General features: G+C 35.9%; 2 protein-coding genes across 3 annotated transcripts in view; one reads left to right on the top strand and one right to left on the bottom strand.

Moving 5' to 3' along the window:
• The window catches only part of LOC145962704 (protein Wnt-4), a 38,357-nt gene that overhangs the window by 1,742 nt on the left and 11,301 nt on the right, over window positions 1–25,314 (bottom strand). The window contains exons 2-6 of the mRNA XM_083083963.1: window positions 6,881–7,061; window positions 4,080–4,203; window positions 3,759–3,916; window positions 277–454; window positions 1–84 (exon numbers count right to left, since the gene is read on the bottom strand). The exon at window positions 1–84 is cut by the window's left edge and continues 148 nt beyond it. Coding sequence (XP_082940089.1) covers window positions 1–84; window positions 277–454; window positions 3,759–3,916; window positions 4,080–4,203; window positions 6,881–7,061 — 725 coding nt within the window. The remainder of the gene's footprint in view (window positions 85–276; window positions 455–3,758; window positions 3,917–4,079; window positions 4,204–6,880; window positions 7,062–25,314) is intronic.
• Window positions 1,656–25,314, top strand: part of LOC145962706 (lachesin) — a 59,675-nt gene continuing 36,016 nt past the window's right edge. Inside the window, exon 1 of one of the 2 annotated variants that reach the window (XM_083083968.1) lies at window positions 1,656–1,914. In XM_083083968.1, the coding sequence (XP_082940094.1) occupies window position 1,914 (1 nt within the window). In that variant the 5' untranslated portion in view covers window positions 1,656–1,913. Of the gene's footprint in view, window positions 1,915–15,464; window positions 15,703–25,314 lie in introns of those variants that run through there. The other variant, XM_083083967.1, reaches the window with a different exon arrangement.

Here is a 25,314-nt window from a genome sequence, read left to right as displayed (position 1 = left end):
GTAAGGCTGCCAAAGCGACTCCGGCCATCCTGAATGCCGGAAGTCTTCTCCAGCACACACGCACGCTACACGAACCGGACATACCTGTCGCAGAAAGGAGGAAAGGAAAAAAAATAAATGGAATCGATAGATGAAGAAAGAAAGGTATAAGAGTCGCGGAGCGCACTTGAAAATTATATCTGTTATGTAAAAAAATTATGATACATTATGTTTGTTAAGGTACAATCATCCAACGATATACACAGAAGACACTCTTATTAATGTCTCGTTACCCACCGTGACATTTGCATACACGTTGCATCCTAGAGCGAATTGCACGTCTACCAGCCTCGCTATCGTGTTTCCTCATCAGCTGACCAGCCAGCCCCTTCGGTCCATGCAGAACACCTTCCTTCACCGGTTCTTCTCCACTATCGGACCAGTCTCGCGAAAACTTTTCACCAAAGTGTATATCCTACGAATAATATATTTTCCTAAACAATTTTGGTTTACAAATTTAATGGTAAAAACATATTGACAAAATCATTTAACAAACATCTAAAAAAGAAAAACGTTTCTTAAAAACGTCTTTCCAAAATTTCTTTAACGGTAAAAACATACTGACAAAACATATGGTCAAAGTCATTTAACAAACATCTGAAAAAGAAAAACGTTTCTTAAAAACGCCCTTCCAAAATTTCTCTATTATCTGAGTTTCCTTCATTGTACGACTTTAGTAATGAGCCAACAATAGCCATGGAGATTAAGAGAGTAGAGTCTAAACTTGCGAGGATTTCACATAGAATATACTAGTTAAAGACCTTCAGCTTTATAACTTCAGGAACAGCTTTATAGCATGATATTCATGGTAACAAATGTGTAATACGTGATAAAAGTTTCGTAGCATTAGTTAAATAAATGTACATCATCATTCAAAACTTTATATTACACGATATAAAATTTTATGGTATTTTAGTTAAATTATATCCTTAAATTATATGGTCCTCTTTTAAAAGAGATATTATCTTAAATATATTATCTTAAATATATTAATATTTCATATTAAATATATTAATATTTCGAGTATATGTGTACTTTAGTTCCTTTCGGATGTTTTCCGATAAATGTCAACAAGCTGAGATTATACTGTGCCCTCTTTACTTTCGCTGTCAGATGTTGTCTAAACGTAATCCCTTCCGTGAGCAATGTCACTCTCCCTCCTTCAAACGGCACCACACAAGTCGACTTACCGATGACAGCCTTCTATAGTCAAGTCACTGAATAAGAGCGGTCTTTAACTGATACTTATTTTTACATTAAATAAATACTACGTTTAAATTCGCGTTATTTCGAGATTGCACAAAAAATATCTCAATATTTTATTATTGTATATATCGAAAAATTTTGAATTACGTGAAAGGAACTATTGCAATTTATTATATACTATTATTATATATTATCTGAGTCATTTCTAATATTTATTAAAACAATATTTTGAATTGTACTTCTATATCAAATAATTTACGCGACGGTTTCGATGATTTAAAAATCGCGGCGTCGAAACTTCAAGTCGTTTATGCATACGTCACGCGATAAAGGCGATACGATTGGCTTGCTGCTTCGATATCTCGATAGTGGCAATTGCGATTCTCGAATCACCATCAGTAGTAATAACGCGCGGCGACGAACTCGTATCACGCTCCGTATTTATCGCGATTGTTGATTGTGTTTAAGTGAATTTTCCGTGCGAAAGATTCTTGCGAGTACCTCGTCAAGTGCCGGACATTTTGTCGTGACGGAATTAAGTTTTGTGATTGCTGCTACATGGCATTTTGTGTAATTTCAACATCGACAATCCACTTCTGGGTGCTGCCAAAGATGAGCCTGCTTAGCCGTTATTTTCTCGTCGTAGAGCAACGAGTGCACGAGTATCAAGTATGCACATATTTCGTTTTCTATTTAATTAAAAAACGATGCGTCGGTTTTCTAATTAATTGCGATATCATTATGATTAAAAGTAATACTGTTAAAGTACCAGTAATAATTTTATAGATTTGATAAGTAGCAGAATATAAATCTTTACATCTTACGCCTCTGTCGAATATTATATATTTCTCAGGATTACTCGAAATTAAAATATTTTAATATATTAATAATTAATATATTAATAATTAATATATTAAAATATTTTAATATATTATTAATATATTTTAAAAAATTATCTAATCACGCGCGTGAAAATTAAAGTGTAAGATAAAGAAATTGTGGGGAAATCGGATATATCCTAACGATTAATAAATAAATAATAAATGTATTTTGTATCTTTCTCATACTCCGTTAAATCTAAACCGTTATTTTTGAAATTATTTTCGCGGTGTTACCGACAATCGATCATAAAAAATTTTTATCCTCGAGCTCACTAGATAATTATAAAAATTCGCCGGTCTCGGTCGATAGGCCAGTTAAAGGAGACCATGACTGTTGACTGTGTCGAGTATGGCGAGAGTGTAAACATCATTATCTCTGAGAATCTGTCATCAGTTATCCTTGGCATTTGTTCACCGAACTTATCCTTGTTAAGATATATCCGATTTCCCCGCAATTCTTTCACCTTTTCTTACATCTTAACTTTCGCGCGCGTGATTAGATAACTTTTTTATCGTGAACTTCTCGTCACGTGATGTTTCCTTGACAAAATAAGTGTTAGAATAGAAGAAGAAACGACAATTAAAATGGAAAAAGTAATCATTTTTTGTTGAAAATAATTTTTTTTCGCGAAATTATTTTTCTCTTGCAACACGAAATTCGAATTAATTAAATTAAAACTTCCACGACTGGCATAAAGATATAAAAAAAGTGTTAATTATCGCAAATTCACATATAAATTCATGTCACTCAAGTTTGATGCGTCATAAAGTCATGCCAATATTTCTTATGGAAACACTATCATTAATTTGCAATCAAAAATGATGAAGTTTGATAATAACACTTCTAACATTTCTTATGCGACTAGTACTATAAATTCGCAATTAAAAATAACTGTGACTCATTTTTATATATTCGAAATGTAAAATACACACAATTTAAAGATATTCAAATTCGTGAATACTCTGATTATGTGATAGTATACACGTATACATGTAATTATCTCTGCACGTGTCGCACACGTGTATGTGTACGCGACTCGTCCTCAAGTAAGTTACGTGTCCGGATCGTAAGGGGAAAGAGCGGTGTGGGTTGTTGCAACTTAACAAGCTTAGCTCCCTTAATCCCCTTGTAAGCCGGCAATGTCTACAAGGGGTCAGCCGTTCGCATGAAACGCATCCGTTTACTGTGCCCGAGCTTTGTCTTCAAGCTAGTAGTATTAAAATTCGCGTCGAAAGAAACACCGGTGAAAGACGACAGAGAAAGAGAGAGAGAGAACGTCGGAAAATCATCGATGCGCGGTCTTAATCATTTGTAGCGCAATCTTGACACGAATATACCATATTAATCATAAATTAAAATATGTAAAAACGGTAGTACTTAATATTAAATTATTTGTCAAAATTTTGAAGTAATAATGTGAGTGAAATATATATCTAATAAACAAATATAATAGATAATTAAATCTCTAATGTAATCTAAAATATGCAATCGTCTCATAAAATTCGATAGATTTTCTTCGAAAGAGTCCAATATTATTATATACGGTGAAGAAAAAAAAAGATACATCAATGATTAGACAAGCCATGGATAAAGACACATGATAAATGTGTGAAAAAATATAGCACTCTCACCTCGCTGCATCCTCCCCATTGCCAATTGCTTGGACGTCGTGATCGCACTCGATTGTCGCAGGAGCAATCGGTGAGCTCGCCTCTGGAACAAGCTCTCGTGACGCTGTAAGCGACCCCGGCTGCTGATATGGCATATATGAACGCGGCCTCTCGACTATCTGCGAAACGTACGCATCTTTTTGTATCACACGCTACATAAGCCAAGCCACTCGTGGAGGCACTTGATGTTACAAGTGCGAGCATTGGCGCAAGTAACTCTAAGAAGCGAACATTCGACACGCGGTGGCCCGTCAAGCATCGAACCACATCGTGAGTACTTACTGACTAACGTGACGCCGCCAAATACGTTCTCGGGATTTTCCGGGCTGACGGAACAGTTCCATCTCGCTGATCTAAACTGGTGCTGACACTCCTCTATGGCAAGCCTAGCGCCCGCGCTGACTGCCTGTAAGACGGTGAAAGCTATAAGAATATCAAAAGAAACGCCGCTTTCGGATATTTAAAAAAGAAACGTTTACTTTACCATATCAAACAAGCCAATTTTTAAACAACTTTTTTCAATTTTACGTCTGTAATTCTATCAAAAATTGATCGGTCATATAATTTTATAAATAAAAAATTTATTAAAAATCAACATCAAAATTGAGAAATATATTGGTACATGAAAAAATTAATTTATTATTTAATTAAATTTCTCCATTAAAGAAATATATCCGTTGGCTTTTTATTAATAAAACTTTTATCGGCTGAATACTTTTTTTTATTTTACAGCGAGAATAATTAATAGTCTAAAAAGTATATTATTACTGAAAATTGCTATTTAATGATTGACTGTATATCATGAAATTAATATACACTTTGCTGGCTTGCAGTTTTAGTTAAAGAACCTGCAAAAACACACACGACATGATTTTAATGTCCATATAAATCGCGGCTAGCATCATCTAGCAATAATTAACGATATCAACGAACATTCCGTAAGTACATCGATGTAAAGTTTGACCGCCTCTTAACGGGTTTGGTCGCTCGTTAAAAAATTAAACTTCGATAGTCGAATTGACATATGAATATTCATGTTCGGCCCTTTCGTCGGTAAAGCTAGACTCGGAAAGGACCGCGCTGTCGGCAGCGTTCAAAGAGATATATCGTGCTTCAGGTTTACCTAGGTACACCTAGATAGATTTCTAGACGACCCGCTTCCCCTCTTTTCTCTTCCTTCACCCCCGACATGTTTTGTGCATTAGGGAAAGGTAAATGCGATTTCGGGGCTACGTGAACCACACAATGTTCGTTCGGTTCGCTCGTTTTGTCACGATCAGTGCCGAAACTAAACCGCACTATTACCACCGATCGGAAGACAAATTTGTTCCGCTTAAGAAGTTTGTACCTAGCTATCCTACTGTCGTGAATATAATGGTAATGCTTTGTATTCTTGGAAACCGCATAATATATATTCCGTTGCGAGACCGGTAGTTTTTCTCCATCCGCAACATGCGGAATCAATTAAATTTACAAAACACATTGTTTAAGTAGGCAGAAATATGTTTAAAAGTACACTAATCGTTATTTAATTATCTTCGTTCTTTGTAATTTCAACAAAGGGTTTAGAAGTCTATATAACAATCTTATAACCTTCGTCAATGAAAAAATTAAGTATTTTTAACATCATGTTAAAGTTTATCTAAACAAATTTTATAAAATATGTATTTTAACTGTAAAATCGAGATGGAAAATTGTAAAAGATATTGAAATAGAAAAACAACAATGGCTTTCTAAATAACCGTGCATGATGGTCGAGATTCAATCTCGAAAAACGCATTGTTTGAGTAGGCAAAAACATGTGTTTGAGATACACTAATCGTTTATCAATTGCTTAAGTCTTTTCTTTATAATTTCAACAAAGAGTTTAACAGTCTAGTCAATGAAAAAAGTTTTTTTATTTTTGTACATTGTCTTAAATTTTATTTAAACAAATTTTTTTATAAAATATGTCTATTTTAACTGTAAGATCGAGATGGAAAATTGCAAAAGATATTGAAATAGAAAAACAACAATAGCTTTCTAAATAACCGTGCACGATGGTCGAGATTCAATCTCGAAAAACGCATTGTTTGAGTAGACAAAAACATATTTGTGAAAGTACACTAATCGTTGCTTAATTCTTTTCGTTTTCTTTTGTTCTTTGTTATTTCAACAAAGAATTTATAACAGCCTAGTCAAAAACTAAAATATTTTTTAACGTTATATTAAATTTTATCTAAACTATCTTTTTATAAGATATGTTTATTTTAACTGTAAAACGAGATAGAAAATTGCAAAAGATATTGAAATAAAAGAACAATAACGGCTTTCTATAAATAATCGTGCACGATGATTAAGATTTAATCTTAATACATTATCTAAAATAAAAAATGTGTTTATATCTTTATACTTCTTATTTTCACAATAGTTTTTTTAAATTTCTATTTTATTAAATTATAAAAAATGAAATTTTTCAAGAAAATTCAGTCCCAAATTTAGATATGTCTACTTTTGCAAAAAATAAAATTTTTAAAGATCTCTTTCGTCAATAAAAAGACATGTTCCTATTCGTTTAAATAAAAATTTTACACAATGTTAAAAAATATCTTGTTTCTCGATTCGTCAGATCTTTACAACTATCTTAATTCATTTACAATAGTAACAAGAAATAATTTAAAATAATCATTAACACGAAAATCCGGAATCCCTAGTAGCGACTCGGTAATTTACACACACAGAAGTTAAATTCAAGCTTAATAAATTATCGGAAAGGAAATTATCGCTGCACGCGGCAGGAAACCTATAATTTTCTCATGATTTCTCTTAGAAATGCCTACTAATGCCCGCTAATCATGACACACATTAATCTATTTATTACGAAGAAGTGAAACTATCTACCAAAAGCTTTCTCAGAAGCGATTTGAAAAATTTCGATCGGTCGACGAAGGCCGGCGATACATTCGTTCGGCACGCGGTCGGTCGTAGGTCCCGCGAATCGAATTAGCCGCGTGCTTCCCCGGGCATTAATCCGAGAAAGAAAGAGAGAGAGAGAAAGAGAAAAAAAGGCAGCGAGACCCTTCGGCCCGCGACGAGGTAAATACCTGCAGGACGGGTGGCGAGCGGGAGCATATTGCCTGCTGCTTGGCGGTCAGGTGCGCGTTCTTACAGTTCTTTTCGGCACTCGCTGGACCGATCACACCCGCGCCGGCGATCTGCGTCTGCGGGTCGACGCCGCTCCCTTGGATCGAGCCGGATGTCAGCCTCGGCTCCAGCCCCAAGTACCTATAAAAACCAAAACACGCGCGTCTTGAAATAATATAATGACTCGACTATACATATATATATTGAGTGATTAATTTAATTAATTCTCGCTTCATCGCACACGAGCTAGGTGCGCCGCTAAATAGTGGGTCATCGCGAATGGACGGCGTATCGAAGCTATGCGTACCTCTTTCCAACGATATTTCGTCCGACACGGATACTATTAGTTTTTCAATTAGTCATGGTTATATAATTATTAACTATTAATCATGACTGTACCTATATAATTATTGATCGAAAAGCAGTGAGAAATCGACAGTCATACTCGATCAATTATATTCGCTGGGAATTTACGCGCGGCAATTTTAGCGCGAGGTGCGTTGAAACGCGCGATCTACGACGACAGCGTCTTTCGTCGCGAACGCTTTAGCGCTTAACCACCTCTGATTTTGATGCCAGACCAACCGTCCGGATCCAAGGTAAGCCGGCGCCGTCCGTTATCGAGAGAACTCAGTGGCCGACGCGCCATGGATCATCTTACGGGACACGATAAAATATCTTACAACGATATATACACGCCGGAATGGAGAACCGCGCGCGCGAGCTACCGACACTACGAGAAGATACTCTCCTCCGTGACGAACCACCTATAATTAGAGCAGGTATTCGGGTGAAAATTATAGAGGGGGAGAGGGCCCGAGAGGATGAGACACGGGGGGTGAAATGCGGCCAGGAGGGAACGGGAGGGAACGCGGGATACGGGGAGGACGAGAGAAGCCGTAGCCTCGTCGTGAACAAAGTCGGAAGGAAAGCCAAGCAAGTGAGTCAGACTCTTCAACTAAACTCTCTCAAACTATTGGTAATTTTATTTTAATCTGCTTTTAAAGACCCCTTATTTTTATTTCTTTGATTAATCGACAGATCCCAATTCATATATTTACCTAAATATTTAATATAAATAATGCTTTTGTTCAATTTTAATATAAATAAGAGAAAAAATATTCATCTATATTAAATTATATTATTTTTATTATTGAAATGTCACGAATAAAATATAAAAATATATAATAATATAAAATTGATTTTTAAAATCGAGTAGTTTTTGACTCGTGAGCTTCTAAATTTATGATAGAATTTTCTGTGAATTATATAAACTTTGACAAGACGAAAAGATAATAAGACTGTATTCTTTAATAATTTCAGCAGAATTTTATTTTGATAGGATTTTAACATATTGTATCTAGAATTATTTTACATGTAAAACATTTTGTCGATTGAGACTCTATAATTTGACAATTATTCGATTCTTTTAATTTTTAACGTGTGAGTTTAATGCGTAATCGTTAACTCGAGCTCGAATTAATTTACTGATAATTGTGTCGGTACCTAATAGCAATTTCATGAAATGCAAATCGACAACTGCCTCGACTTGCTTGGTACCCTTAAACGCTAGGCGATCTCGTTCTCTTAAAAGCCTCGAACGCGTCGGCTTCACAATGTTTTCAATTCTTTCGGCTCGAGGGGTTCGATTAGTAGCACCGTACAGACACGGACAACGCTCGTTTACATGGTAAATCTTAATGAGAATCGAGGGTGTGGTTTTAGGGCTCGGAAGCGCTCCCAGCTGCCCTTAGGATACTAACGGGAAGCAGACGGTGGTCATGGTGTATCGATATGAGAGAGCGAGGGTCGTTCGAAAAGTGGCTAAAATGCATTCGCTATTTGAATAATTAACATTAATGATACTCGCAATAACTATAAATCTAATCATGTCCAATCATAATCTTTTTTACTTTTTCGAGAGGCATTATAGTATAAAATCATATCATTTCTCTCTTTAATTACGAATACCTCTGCAGGAAATTGACTAAAAAATATGTATCAAATTTATTTATTATTCAATATTTTTTATCGTTATATAATAATTGAATGAAAAATACATATTAAATTTTTTATCTCAGTGTTTTGAATCAGATTTAACATTAAAAAATGTAAATTATATATTTATTTAAATATTTAAATTATATTATTTAAAATGACATGAATTATTATTTGAAATGACATCTTATAGAAAAAAATAGCAATCATAAGTTCCAAATTATATCTTCGATAAAGGCACGAGTGTTTAGAGGAAACATGTAAGCACTTATTCGCGAACCGGATACTTTTGTTCGCATCCGTTTTCTAAAGCACCCGTCAGTCGTAAAGGAGTCGATGATAGTTTTGGTCCAAGTCGCAGCTTTTGACTAGGGACTACGATGCTAGCGATGTAACGTTTATTATTTATTTGCGGCCGAGAATACAGACGCGGTGCCGGCTGATGCCGGCATCAGCAGTCAGCGAGACTCGTCAAGACTCCGTCGGAGTCGACCCGCTATTTCAGGTTTGTTTGGATACGGTTTACGACCCTTCCGAGAGCGCGTTTTACGGATACTCAGCGGCGAGAGATCCTCCTCCGCCTCCCCCCGTCCCCCTTTTCGTTTCGGTATGTTATCTTGTGTACTCGGAGATGTCGTGGCACTCCTCGTAACCGGGATTACTCCCCGCGAGAGATCGAAACATTCCTAACAGACGCGTTCGATCTCCACGAGTCGAGGAAGTAACCCGAACGCGCGGCGTTTCTGCGGCTGCATCGCGAGAAACGGTGTTTACGATAAGGATGAGCCTCTCGTCAAACAGTCGATCTCTCCCTCCGATCGAAACAGTCTCGTCCGAGATATTGCCGTCAAGATAAAGAGAAGCGGACGCTATTTCCCATAATGCTCGCGAAGCGCTCGACAGCCGACACTCGACGATACTCTTGTTCCGGTAAAAATGCCGAGTACAAATCTCCATCTCGAATATATCTGACTTATATTTAAAACGAAATATTAAATAAAATCTAAATAAAACGAAATATTAAATAAAATCTAAATAAAACGAAATATTAAATAAAATCTAAAAATAAAAGTATCTTTTAGAGAGTTTATTGTTATATACGATAGATATCGTGTCTCTTAAAACGCCTTAAATATATCATGGAGCGATATATTATCGTCGTCAATTTTTAACCACTTGGCTTGCTTCAAATACTTTAGGCTTATCTCCGGTTTTGTAGCGACCGCTTTAAAATTTTTATGCTTTCAAGGCGCTAGATTCTTCAATTCTCAGAAAGTCCCGCTTTAAAACAATCTATATCGACGATGGTAATCGACAGCATTGTAAGCGGAAGCGACTGATTGTTCAGATAACCGATATAGTTTTGCGGCGAGCACTCACAAAATCGATATCGGCTGATCGGTTAAAGCGGTCAAGGACGTAACAGCCGGGAAACGAACGATGGGGAGGGACCATCGTTTTCTGCTTATAATCTTTTGTCCCTACAAGAATTGACTCACACACACTGATTGAAAAAGATGGAGATTTTGTTCGATACAGCCGGAATTTTACAAATTTTTTAATACATCCAGCAAAAAAGTACATTTATATTCTTTATTTGTATCAAATTATCCTTTTTATCCTAATAAATTCTAAAATTTTTATATTATAATCTCTCGTTATATAAATCTCCAAAATTTTCACAAGCTTTAAGAAATTCTTGTATAATTTTGAACATATTATATTTCATTGTAAAATTATATAGAGAGAATATCATCCCTGAAAATACGCGTGTCGAATAATTTTTTATCACTTGATTTTGAAAAAAACTTGTTTTTAAAAACCAATATTTTCATGATAAAATACATCCAAAAAAACTATTCTGAGTGAAAAGGGATAACGCGCACCGTAAAAGAGACAAGCCTGCATTGAAAGAAGAGGGGGAGGCAGGGATGATAAAAGGGCAAGCAGAGACAAAATAATTGCACAAAGCGCCGATATGAAAGAAATGAAATCCATATTCAGGTTCGCCAGGATGTATCCGGTACAGCCGCGAAGGAGAGAACCATCGAGCGGTTTTCTCCTCTCCTCTATTCATGTGCCCGAAACGGAAAGAGAGCTTAGAGACGGAAGGAGGGACGAGGCGATCCCGCGGTTCAACAACGACGAAACAACTGCGATTATTATATTATTACTCGAAAGCGCGGTATCGCGTTGCCGTCATAACCACGTCGGGGCCGTCCTTTGTTCGTGTGACAGTGATAGGGCCCATTTATGTCGAGAACACTCACTCACAGCCGCCGATATAATGGCCGGATAAATTCTACGAAAGCCTACAATACGTCGTAGGTACGTCTCGTCGGTATTAACCCCCTTCCTCCCCTTCCCCCTCGCGGAAGAACGACGGGAATGGAGGGATATGCGTCAGGGTGAACGCGAGCGCGAATCATTGAAGCGAGCGCCGGTACACGATCCGAAACTTTGCCTCATTCTAATTAGTATCGATTACCGAAAGGAGAGTCCCTCGTGCGTACACGCACTCCTCGATCTCACCCTCGCTGCGTAACGGCAACGAGCGAGGGGAACAGGCGGCATACGTGTGTATATTCGCTCGAGGATATTTGCCCGCGGTAATTTTTCGACCGCGTCAACGGATTGACTTGACCTCCGCAGACTGCGGTACAGCTAATGTGAGGGGGTACAGGGGATAACGAAAGGAAACCTATCGCTCCCTCGGGCTAAGAGCACTAATTAGAGCGGTCAAGATAGGAATGCCGTGGTGCGTGTGTCTACAAAGATTTTTTTATAGTAAAGAACATTTTGTAGTGGATTTGGACATGTATTTTTAATATTCCTTCTTAGAAGAAATAGAATTATGAATTGCTTTTTATGAGCTAATTTTAAAATTATCTCACTCGTTCACACAAATTTAAATTAAAATGAAATTAAACATTGTTTTCTGCGGAAATTTTAATTATGTTTAAATAAAATAATTTTGAATAAATTAGATTTAAGAATTTTACATTTCCGATTATGTGTTATTTTCTTTGTAGTTATTTTAATTTCACATATTATTATAGAAAGATTATTAATTCTTTATCGAGATCGCTCGTGTGTGATAGAATTTAAAATTTTCACGGTCAGCTGGCACGCTAATCCTTTCGGATTAATCAGCGTAGCACGAGATGTATAGCAACGCGTAACATTCATCCTGCAAAAGTGCTCGTTATTTATCCGCTTTCCTCTCGCGTCTTGAATCGCGTAAACAAATGTGCGAGCGTGCAGTGTGTCAGTAAGAGATTGCTTCCGCCAGGCAAACTGCCTCCAAGTTCGTGACAAGGAAACGTTGGCAACGGTCCCTGCTCATGATGAGCTTCGGACATGTAGAGAAGCTTAAAATATGAAACGCATATTTTTTCAGATGTACCTTATCACGGATTTGAGCTTTTAACGGATTAGACAAATCCTTGGAATTAACTGTCTGATACATGTGATTCTAATATTTTCATACATAATCCCTTGTACATATAAATAAAACGCATAAGAAGATATCTCTGAAATTTTATGTTTCGCGTATATTTTAATGACTTTGATCACACGTATCGGAATTTGAGCATTTCGTAAAATTTGTGGAAGACTTACAATTAGTTTTTTCAGAAAATCAAAATGTAGGAGAACAAGAAATGCGAATATTTATATCTAATACTGAAAATAAAGTACACTTTACATCAGCGTCTACTAAAAAATCCGTCAGACGTCGTCGCCGATAAATATCGTTTCGATAAATCTCTCTTGCACGCGATACATCAATCTGGCTTACGTTCTCCGACTCAATACGGATATCTTCATAGCCGTAGTGCGAAAACAGCTCTCCCCCATGTTGGTTCAGGCTTTCGTTGCGCCGGGTTAAGGGTCGTTCACGCGTGAAACAAGGAGCCGGTGAGTACCCTGGCAGGATCTTAACGCTCGGTTAGACAAATGTTGTCGGATACCACGATAGTTGCATTAGCATATTGCGCACCGTGCGATTTGCATTTCAGAATGCTCATGAAATTGGAGGGGAGAAGGGGGCGGAGGAGAAGTAAGATATACTTGCATTTTCTAATTACGTTGCCAAAAATAAATACGTCACACGACAATATAGTTTCGATTTAGTCGATGAACTTTAAATTCGCATTCATTAATGAAAAGAAAATTATGGCATAAGTCAATATTTTTAACAATTAAAAATCTGTGAAAAATGGCAAAAATATCCGTCACTTTAGACAGCAATAATACTTTTTCATTCAGAGAGATATTCATATAATTCGAAAAGTATCATAATTTAAAAACGAAAAGATAATCTTAGATCTTTTCTTTCTCTTTTTGTATGCGTGCAATTTTTTATGATTTATGAAAAATCAACTAGCGGATCTCTTTTCTGAAAAAGAATAACGACTTTGCAAAATTTGCGCTACTTCAAAAGAAAAAAAAATCACGATACGAGAAAAACGTTGTAACGAGCACGGTAAGAGAGTAATTAACGCTGAGAGATCAGAGTACCAACACGCGTGATGAGGCGCCACGCTGATCTGCAGTGTCTATATGACAGACATTGCAGGCGACTGAAAATAAATCAAGGCATTTTCCTAAAGCGCTTTACATAGAGGCCTTCATTTTCAAAGCAAAAAGGAAGAAAATGTCGGCAATCCTCCATAAATATCCCACCTCTACGTACCTCTCCTCTCTAGCTATGTCCGAAAATAGTCGAGAGAGTTCCCTCATAACTCTATAAGTACCCATTTTAAACATTAATTTGATGAAAACTATGTATTTATCATATGGTTCCATTAATTAATATTATTAAAAATTGCTCAATTACTTATATTCCTCTGCATCATATTTATCATATCTATTTATGTAAAATTATTTACTGCATATATTATTTATTAATTATTTATTATTTATTATATTAAATTAATTTAGACTATTATTCTTTACCGATTTTTGTTCTACATTAATTATGTATTAATATCAATTATGTTGCACACATTAATTATATATTTGATTATGCTTAAAGATAACATGTTCAGTGTTAAATAAATAAGAAGTTAAACGCATTTTTTGAAATTTATAAGATTTTCAAAAAAATTTTAAGTGTTTTCTCACTTGCCACACACATACATGTTTATAAGAATTTTTTCCAATAGTAATCATTACTCTTTCTCTCTCTCTCTCTTATCTATCTCTAAATCTTGATTTTTCTCTTTCTGAAAAATTTAATTTTGCACGTTGCCCGCGACGATCGTGAACAGCGGGAGCGTTTCCGCCCGTATGTATGATTTTGCCACTCATCTCGCGCGTACGCCGGCTATTTCTGACACACGCGACGACGTCGGCACGTCGATTCCCCGGTTGCGTCAGAAGCGGTCATAGATCCGGTATTCGCCGCATCCACGCGCGAATTATTGAGTACAAGTGTGGGTGTCGGCCAAGTATCAGCGAGAGCGCGCGATTCATCGCGTATGCGCGAGGAAAGAGACGTCGTCTTGTTGATGATCGTTAATTCTTGTCGCGCGCGTCCTACCGCTTTGATCACGCGAGTATGCTAATTGTCACTCGCCGCCCACTCACCGCGAAAAAAATGACGAGAAAAAAATCATGATGGGAGAGAGAGAGAGAGAGAGAGAGAGAGAGAAATCGGCAAAATGAAATGAGAAGGAAATAACGACAGAGAGAGGAAAAATATATTGATAATAATATTAAATATTAAATTAGCGAAGAACGATAGATTGATTATTGCAATTTAAAAACATTTTATTTTAAATAATATATTTTCTTTTAAATTAATATTTAATATTCAGTGTTATACGTATATATCTATACATATCGTACGATTGATATATATGGTAATAAAACATCCAATTTAAATTTTAATAAATTTGTTCTTTGTATGGAAGAAAAATTATTGCATAATTTATTCAAGTAGCAATAAGACATCCTTTTTGCATTATTTTTGGATTATTTTGGTATTAATTCTGTATATATCATTATATAACATTATGATATAAAGTAAGTCATTACCGCAAAGATAAGAGAATAAGTAATTTTAGAGATAAGAAATAATAAATTAACAAAATTATATTAAATTATATTAAATTATAAATTATTCACCTCTAATTGTCTGATGTTTTTTCCGGAGCTCCTTTCTCTTGTTTATCTTCTCTTGCTTTTTCGTAGCACTTACACGTCATTCATTCACCAAAATACGGTTAATTATGATCGCACGCACTAATTACAGGAAATATGATGATTGAATATCTCACTTTACATTACATTTACAACACTAAATACACGGAAGAATGCGAAAATCATGTATTACGTGTAAGTGTACTCTGAAAAATAATATGACACATAATGTCACATTGAGGAATCTTACCGTGTACCGCTGTGTTGCCACCTTTGTCGTGTGAATGGTAGTGTTTATTTTTTGTTGCGTTCGTAATATATCGTGGCGTACCTATGTTGTTTACAAGCGGTCACCCTGTTATCATTCGCGTAGCGAGGCTCAAGATAGCGGCACGAAATTTTTCACAGTGTGTCGTATTATCTTTCCGAAGTGCGTGATTTTCACACTTTCCCGTATAGCGTGCGATTAACGTCGTAATATAAAGTGTATATTATCGTCACATTCATTAGTGCGCGTGTGATTGTAATTAATCATGTTTTCGCGAGTGACTGTCGAGTGAATGTCATGAAAGAAGCAAAGGATAAACACGCAAAAGAATAGAAAAGACATCGGAGGAGACATCGGAGCAATCATGAAGTGAGTAATTGATAATTTTTATTGAGTAATTTATTAATTTATTGTATTGTTTCTTATTTGTAAAAGCACTTTACGAATATAAGACTTTAGAGCTCATCAATCACAAATTATATTTAAACGGTAAATAACAAGTTTATTCATAATAAATTATATTTATTCGTAAATTGCGTCATATGATTGTATAATAATATTAATAGTCTAATGATAGCATACTTTGAAATCTTTTTTTTAAAGACTAGTTTCTATTAAGAAAAATCAAACATATAGGCATAATTGAGTGCAAATTTATTTATGATTTTTGAAAAGTATTTGTGCTTCGTATCATAATTAAGAAACAATGCATATAAATTGATGAAAAAATGTTTCATTAAAATTATGACTTATTGTACATACATCTTATAAATAAGCCCCAATAACGTTACATCTCATTTATTATTATTCAAATATAATATCAATATAAAACAAAATCTAAAATTATTGCACATGCGCTTTTTTCTTGCAAATAAGATGTCGTTTTTTGCACAAATAAAATATTTATTGAATAGCAACCGCTCTGTTGAAATGAAAAGTGAAAGATTGACTAGAGTGGAGGGCTTTGGCACTCTCAACCGCCGTGTATATATGACTTCGATGTGAGACACAACGTATACAATCGCTGACACAGTATTTATTCTGTCCCGTATGTGTCGCCGTATGTGAAAGTACCATTCATACCTTCTTTCCATTCTCTTTGCTCTCGCCGTATATACACGTATGTATATACCTTGGCTAAGAAGACAATTATCTCGCAGGCAAAGCTCGGCAAGTGGCGGCGCGCTTTGTGGTCTTTCGCCGCCTTCCTCAAATCTTCGAAACCATTTCGTTAATACGGACCCATTATTGGCTTGTGGGGATTTACACGGGCCGCATATAAGATAGTCTAAAACCCAGCTCGGGCGTATATTTTTCGCGTGGGAAATTTATGCGAAAACGCATCGACGTTACACTCAAATATTTTAATCATTTAAATTCTGAAAATATTATGCATTAATAAATACTTTAATTACAAATGTCTTATTTAATTTACAAAAAAAAATAATAATAAAAAGATTTCTCTTATATAAATGTTGCTGATAATTTATAAATAATATGAAATAAATATAAAAAATTTTCGTAAATAATGCTTAATATTTTTAAAATCTAGATTTTTATGGAAAAATTTATTGTTATTGACAGAGAGTGCAATCCAAATTGCATAAAAAATTAATTTCACATTATTAGGCCGAAATTATTCGAATTGTTTAAATACTGACGGTAATTTCAACGCGTTTGCGAGAACGAAACCACAGTCACGCCGTATCTTCGATGTGCAGTTTTTTGTTTGCTTGCCGGGAGGGATCAAAGCGATGCAAGTAACGCTGAGAATAATCGTCGACAAATGGGAAAATAACTTTTGCGCATACAGCCGTGCTCGATAAATCTCCGGTATATAACCCGAATAAAATGTAAACGTAAAATAAAATTATATAATACCGTAAATCACATAAATCTGTGTCAACTTGAGGTTCAAAGAGGTTTCAAGCAGACAGAACTTTACGATTTTGAATGATCCTACGAATAACATTTAATAAAATCAGATACATACAAAATTTATCATACATTTAACCATAAAGTGTCATTGATATTAGATTATCTCGCACAAGAGCAAGTATGTCATTTATAACAAGTCCCAAATCTATTATTCGGATATTTTAAACTCCTACGACAAATTCGAAATCGATTTTTAAAATAAACATTTTACGATAGCTCTCGTTAGTTGTGACAATTTTCTATATCTATCATCATATTTCTAATTCGTTATTTTATCTAGTCATATTTCTGCGTGAATAATGTATGATAGTCAAAAAAATTATTAATTCTATGCGATCGAGATTTACTTGTTCCTAAAATTAAAAAAAAAAACATTTTATACGAATATTATTCGCATCGATCGTTACTAAGTTACAAGCGAATGATTGAAATCGGCGCATTTCCGATATGTTTTCATACTGATAGAAATATGGTAATAAAAAGATAGCAAAAGGAGCGCGCGCAAAAATCGAACCAGGGAATCCGAGGCTAAAAAGCAGAGAGAATAAGAGCTCGGCTCGCGCACTGAATGGAAGAAAGCACGAGAGAGAAAGGAAGAAAGGGACCTTCGGCTAAAAGACGTAAACATAGGTACACGGGCTATTGAGCCTCCCCGAGTTGGTACAACATGAGAAAGTCTGATTAGCTCTTTCGTTTCTTATTGGAAAACTTTCATTGCGGCTACGTCGTCGCGTCGGGGAGACAGGGGCCACCGGGAGAAATTCCATCTCAACGGAAGCGGCTCAATTTAGCAGAAAATTCTTTATGCTTTCTCCCAATTACCCCAGTGTTTACCCTCTAAACCGGATCTCTCTCCTCGCCCGCCCGACCGCCGTTCGCCCCTTCCTTACGTATGGATTTTCCGCTTATTAAGCCATTGTCTCCCTGATCCGAGAATCTGGCCAATCTAAGTCCGCGGAATCGAGAAATCGTGACACTGTAATTTCTTGCCATTTTGCGAGCGAATGAAAGGAAAATTAGAAACTTCATATCGTGTTCAATATAATAACAAAAAAGAGCAACTTATTTATTTACTAAATTTATAATTAAATTCATCTGTATATATTTGTTTTCACTTAAAACATTTTTAATCACACTAAAAAGAGCTATAATAAAAGAAACGAAAATTCTTCTGGATTATAAAAAGTTTCACTAACTGTCAAAATATACAATCATAAAAATTTTCTTCATTTCTTCATGGTTTCTTTGACAAAGTTCCTATTCAGAAAAAAAAACCTTTAAATCTACCGATGGCTGTACAACCGAAGGGACGAGGATATTTTATATATATTACTCTGTGCATGTCGTCGCTTGTATTCTACGCAAGATACAATAAAGAGATAGGTTTCTCGAAATAAAAATTCGTCTTAAGATGCGTAAATGTACAGCAGCATCGCGCACGCTTCTAAACGAACGCCCTCGCATTTGGCGTCACTTCAAAGACGAGATTTTTCGGAAGCGTACTTTATCTTTGACGGTCAGCTTCGCAGAGAACGGCCGGATGTATACGGGGTTTTTTTGCAGCGCGAGTTCGTTTTTTTATTCTCCGGTAACTCATATCTGAAAAATATACGTTACTCGTTCCGTACAAATTTTATCATTGCGATGGATTAAATTACGGTACGTTTATGCTCATTTATTTACAACTTTTTTTGCAACATTAATTTCACGCGTTCGCCCAGCGGTAATTGGGAAAATTATTTCATTATCTCATTACAGACAGAAAGATCTGAATCATTTATCATGACTTGTGATAAACGAAAAATAGAAAAACTATAAAACATCAAGGTTTCGTTAAATAGTACTCTTACAAAAAATTCAATATTATTTAATTTCACGCAGCGGTAATTAGGGCGCGGTAAGGGATCGACTTATTTTTATTACAAAAGATTGTTTAACCACGCTGTGTTTCGTGTGCGAGCGTTATAATCCGCAATTTTTATATCGTAATTTGTGATCACACCGGTGAACGGCCTACTTTATAAATAAGTTACTCTTTTAATACAATAAATTCAGACTATCGATTTTTTTTCTGCATTCTATAACATTTTTTTGTATATTAAAACGGTAGATTTCTATAGATATACATGTATAATTAACATTGAGAGACAAGTGACGTTTTATCGATAATAAAAATATAAGTATAAAATAAATATATATAAATAATACATAATAAAAATATTATAATAATCTTAATTCATTTTTTTTCGTAGAATAGGCTTGAAATGAATATATTTAAAATGAGAATAGATCTTTCGAAAGTCCATCGATATTTTTTTAATCGCCCTTCACCCTATTCAACGAGTTATCATATCGGTCGATCACCCAACGTCATGCTCGATCGCGCTCTCTCTCAAGAATCAATATCGTAACGGAAAATCACTATTTGAATTACGTGCTCATATACGCGTACCAATTTGTATACATAACTATTATGTATAACTATTTTAAAAACCAAATATCATCAGATACCAAATATAATAAAATATTCACCTGTGTAATATTAACTCGGTTGTAGTGTCATTAAAAAGAATCTTGTATAAAATTATCATTTAAACTATTCAGAAATGTAATCCAAATTAATTATCTTATTTTCAGACAAAGAGATCTAAATCGGTTATCATGTAATGACAATAATTACGTGGCTTTGTTAAACAATTTTCTTACTAGAAAAATTCGATATTATTTAACTTATTAAGAATATACACATACACATAATATTTAATAATCAAGTTTTCTCGTTTTCTTCCTAACAGAATATTCCATGCGAGTTTCGTACCGACAAAACTCGGAATCGGACTGGGCCGCAGTCCTCTCTAAACATATACGGTATACGTAGCTATAATTTTATCAGTAGGTTTTGCACGCGCGCGACTAAACGTGTCGCACGAAACTCGGAGCACGCTTCTAAGCGTGGCTCGGTAAGAGCTCCGAACGTGTGTCGTAGGCACACAGTGCCGAGTCCCCGAGGTCACGCAGCCCTAGGTCTCAGTGGAGACGCGGCATTTTATGGTGAACGCGTTTTATTGCTCACGGCTGCTGCCGCGACCGAGTAGTCGGCGACGTTCAAAGGCCGAGGCGGAACAGTAAAGGCTAGTTTAACGGTGCTAACAGCGACCACAACACGAAATGTATTACTATACCACCGGCGCGATCCCTGCCGCTCCCTTTACCTTGCCCGTTTGCACCCATCTCTCCTCGGGCCTATCCCTCCCCGCGTCCTTCCTACCTGACATCCCTGTCGATAGCGCGATAATTTACAATCGCGCGCGTGAGTTCAATTAAATTTTCCAAAGTGATCGGACCTCTCGCAAGTGACTGGCTTCGGAAGGAAATAGATTTGTGGTAACTCTTGGAAAGACGTGGAAAGTATATGCTTTATACGAGATATCTTCCCTCGATTTATAAAAGAAGAGAGAATATTCAATTTTATATTTATTTTCTTAAATGTAGTGAAGAGAGGATACATGTGTCGCAGAGGAATATGTATAATTCTGATTTTCCATTTTCTCACAAAGAGTAAATTCGTCATATCAGGGAATAAAGGACAAGACGCGACATCTCGACCTTCGTACAGGAAACGGATCGAGTTTATAAATAAGCACAATTTACGCGCGCGAATAGCCGTGCGTGTCGGGGAATTAAAATTAATTTCGTGTTTATGAAATGTCGCGGATACCTTTCTACGCGATCCCTTTCGGCGTTGAAACGTCGCGGAGTTCCAAGAGCGCATCTCTTCGCGAAGAGGCGAGAGAAAGAAAGAGAAGGGGCGCATCTTCCGAAAATAACCGCGATTTAAGATTGCCTTTAATGTATACCGCTGTGCTGCTGTTAGAGTTACTGTGTTACCGAATCGAGATATGTATACAATACAATTGACATAATAATCCTTTTCAGTTATAAATTTTCTTAAGAGATTCGACGATAGACGCATCTCGAATCTGGATGTATGTATCAGTCATATCTTGAATTATGACGTTGGGGATGACTAAGAAGAACCGTGAGAGCAAATGCGAGCGGCAGATTCTTAGAATTTGCGCTCGTATAAGCAGCTTTTTAGCAATGAAACTGTCTTGATTGAATAAAGCAAGCTTATTAAATGTAGCGCAAACTTTGTTATCGTCTCTCATATAATAAAAATTAAATTATCTAAATAATATATCCTAATCGGTTATTCAACTGATGCATTTATACTGCCGTCTATTACGTTAGCTTGTCTATAATAACTTGTAGGAGATATTGCCTAACTAATTAAAGAAAATATTCAAAGAAATCCAGACAAATTCAAGCAAAGAGAGATGAATTATTAAGATTACATACGAAAGATATCTTAAAAACTCCATTAAAAGTGTTCGAGACAGCAAAAGATATCGGAGATAAATGGGCGAGCGGGATTCCAAGAAAAGTCGTAAAACGTTTATCTAAATTTTTCTCGCGGTGAGTTTTTATGTAATAATATACATACTTTGTTCGTTTTTTCATGGCTTCGATGATATTATCGTTTAAAATTCTCAGAGAAATTTCTCGTAAGGGATTGTAAATTTTTCTGTCGAATAGCTTCTGTGAAATGCTAAATAAAACGCACTGAAAAAAATTGCGCGAGAAGTTTTTCGAAAAAACTCAAAAAAATTTTTTAATAAAATCGTATTCAAATATCGGAAGGGACTCGATCAATTTTCCGATAAATAGACATTAATAATTTCGCAGACACTGGCATGATCGATTCTCTCAGGGAATGACTCTTTTATGAAATTGTAAATATCGATAGCGAGATTTATCTGTTTATTTTTTTTGCTAAGAATGAATCGATCCATTCGCGGACACTCGCTTTCATTTTTTTTTCCTCTCTTTTTCGGTGGTTCTCGTTGTTTTGCCGTCCTTTCCGCAGTGATAGATCCGCGTTTCTCGCTCCAAGTTTCATTTCGGTACCCTTCCGCATCTCCGATAGATGGAATCGTTTCCCTCCTTCTGGCAGCAGCGATAAAGAGAGCTCTGGGATCGAGCGAGCGCATGCTAAGTTGGCGAAGAAGCCAATCTCAGAAATGAATATGGCTGCTGCAAAATTCACGGAACAATCCGCGGGATGCTGAATGCGGCTTGTTTGTCTGTTTGTTTACACGCCTAGTTCTCATTTATATGCACGTGCATCATCGCGCACGTACACGTGCAAAAACCGACCGAGCGCATTCGCGCGCGCTGCTTTTTTGCTCGGCGAAAAACTCGTCTTCGCATTCGCGTGCGTGCGGCTCTATCTGACCAAATAAGTAATAAAGCGTACGGGGATCCGCGAGACAACACTGGAAATGGGAACTGAAAATGCCCGCTGAAGGAAGCGGGGAAAATAGAAGACTGAAAGAAAGGAAACATTGCGTTATGCTTAAGTGTGTTTACATCTTTCTTTATAACGAAAATATTTTGTATTGAATTAATCATACGCACATCTTTTTTGGATAATTATTACCCTGTTCAAATTCGCGTCATATTTTTATTTTTTGATTAAACGTATTGCATCGCACGCTTACGCATCAAAAATGGCGACCATATATGAGTGAAAAAATTGAAAGAAATTAAATTTGAATTTCAAATATAAATATATTGCATATATAGAAATTTCATGAATTATTAAGAAGCGAAACAAACGTAATATTGTGCTCGAGAACTGGCAGCACTCTGGCATCCGGTCGGAATTGAAAAAGCTGTGATAGCAGCAAAAATACTGAAACCAGACAAGGAAGAACATAAAAGCAGCTAGGGAGCCAAGAGAACGAAGCAGAGAACGGATCTTGGAGAACATCTGCGCGATTGTACCGGAAGTGGTACGTAGAGATTGTTCGCGAAACGACACGTAGAAAGGGAAATGATGAAATTTTGAACTGGACGAACGAACGCATAAAAAGATGATGTACACGTTGACGGATCAACGAAAGCGACCTGCCATTGGTCGGTCGGACTAAAAAAGGGTTGGATTTTCGAGTGAACATCGCCGTGTAAAGGGTGGAGCGCTCGAGGATGCTCGAGCGTCGATGTAGCGTGCGTGTTACGCAAAAGAGAGAGAGAAAGAGAAGGAGAGATAAAGAATGCAAAGAGCTTGAAAAGGGGGCAAGGGACGATTCCGGAAGAGGAGTGGAAAGAGAGAGAGAGAGAGAGAAATAAAAAAAGCGAGAGAGAGAAATAAAAACACGCGTGTGCACGCTCGGCTTTCTCCGCTCAAGTACACTCGAGCTACGAAACCAAGCCTCGAGCTTGTTTCCCACAAGTTTTTCTCGAAAGCTTGTTAGCGAGATTCGCCATTTTTCTCACCCCCGCTGGCTACCCTACTGCCGCTGCTACTGCTCTTCTCTTCTCTTTACGTTTCGTGTACCTCCCGCCTCTTATATACGCCGCCTCCATCGTGGTGCCCCTTTTCCAGAAACTTGCTCTTGACAAAAGGTCGACCGGGAAGATCGAGCTACCGGCAAATCGAGAGCGCTCTTCATTCCGGTCCTCTTCTATCCACAGCTTTTCGTGCGCATTACGCCCTAGTTATCGCGATTCGTTCCCTTGCCTTATTTTTCCTCTTCTTTATCGATACTATGAAAAATGTTGTCGACGAACAGAAAGAATCACGAAGGATGAGAAGTAGAAAAACCGGACGAGAGTTGTTTATTTTTGTTTCCGCTTTTTTCTACGTTTCTCTTCACTCTGTATGTTTTTTCCATCCGTCCGAAACTAGAAATCGTGATTACTCTAGCAAATTAGATTACGATTCTCCGAGCGCGGAATAGATTACGATTCTTACCTAAAAGAATGTAGAGATTGATCTTTCGGAATTCCAATAACGATATTATTGGAATATCGTTATTGGAATTCTGAAAGATCAATCTCCATTCTCATATATCGTATCGATATGAATATAATCGGTCGTCAACAATGTCAATAAAAGTAGCAATTTCTTAACCGAATCCGAAAGAAATTTATACTTTTTAGTATTTAAATCTACTCTTATATATAAAAGAAAATATCGTTAAAAAAGTACACAGTAAAAAATTGTGTCCATGTGTTAAAATTTTCTTGTGTCACGTTTTGATTAGTACTTCAATGTAAAATTAACATACAACCTTGTTATTATGTTATTATTTTTATAACGTTTTCATGTGTTACATTTATGTCAACATTTTGTATATGTCTCTTAGAAATGGAATATTATTTTGAGTATTCTTAATATAATCATTTTAAACAATCAACATGTCTGAAAGTCAGTTTAACATTCTAAGAAAAGTTAAAGTGAATCTTGAAATAATCTTGAACTTTGACATAAAAAATAATCAAATTTACTAAAATCAAATGTTTCTATTACAAATAATTTAAGTTAAAATAATTACTATTATATGTTAAAGTTTTCAACATTTCTTACTCAATACTTCTATTCTTTTTATTGTAACTATTTTTTGATGTAATTTTTAATTAATTTAATTTGTATGTTATTTTTACAATACATTTAAAGTAACAATAACAAAAATAAATGTATAGTATTTTGTCAATTATTTAACATTTTTAGCTTGTCAATAAGTAACATACGACGAATGAGTTATTTTAACTTAAAATTTAGAGTGGACTTTCTGAGACATGTGAAAATAACTGAAGACTCACCGCGCATATTCTATCTCTATAGCGTTAATGAAAAGCAACTTGCAGTTTTAACGTTTAGCGGGAAGTATTTGACGAGATTGGCAAGCTTTTGATTAAAGTACACAGTAAAAAATAAAATGTTATAATTAACATTTTATTTTTTACTGTGTACTTTAATCAAAAGCTTGCCAATCTCGTCAAATACTTCCCGCTAAACGTTAAAACAGCAAGTTGCTTTTCATTAACGTTATAGAGAATACTGCGCGGTGAGAGTCTTTTCAGTTATTTAACACATATTGTATCTGCCCCGGCAGACGCAAAAACTTTGTTCGGTAATCGTGTCTTTTTGCGAGCGAAGTTTACGAGCTTTTACGGCACAGAATGGTCATTGGACGG

This window comes from Camponotus vicinus, unplaced genomic scaffold, assembly GCF_025532165.1.
Source record: "Camponotus vicinus isolate PSW18456_S1 unplaced genomic scaffold, iyCamVici1.0 SCAF_12, whole genome shotgun sequence".
In the NCBI taxonomy this organism is placed as follows: domain Eukaryota; kingdom Metazoa; phylum Arthropoda; class Insecta; order Hymenoptera; family Formicidae; genus Camponotus; species Camponotus vicinus.
Note: the sequence above shows the minus strand (reverse complement) of the source record. Positions and strands in the feature narration are given on the sequence as shown.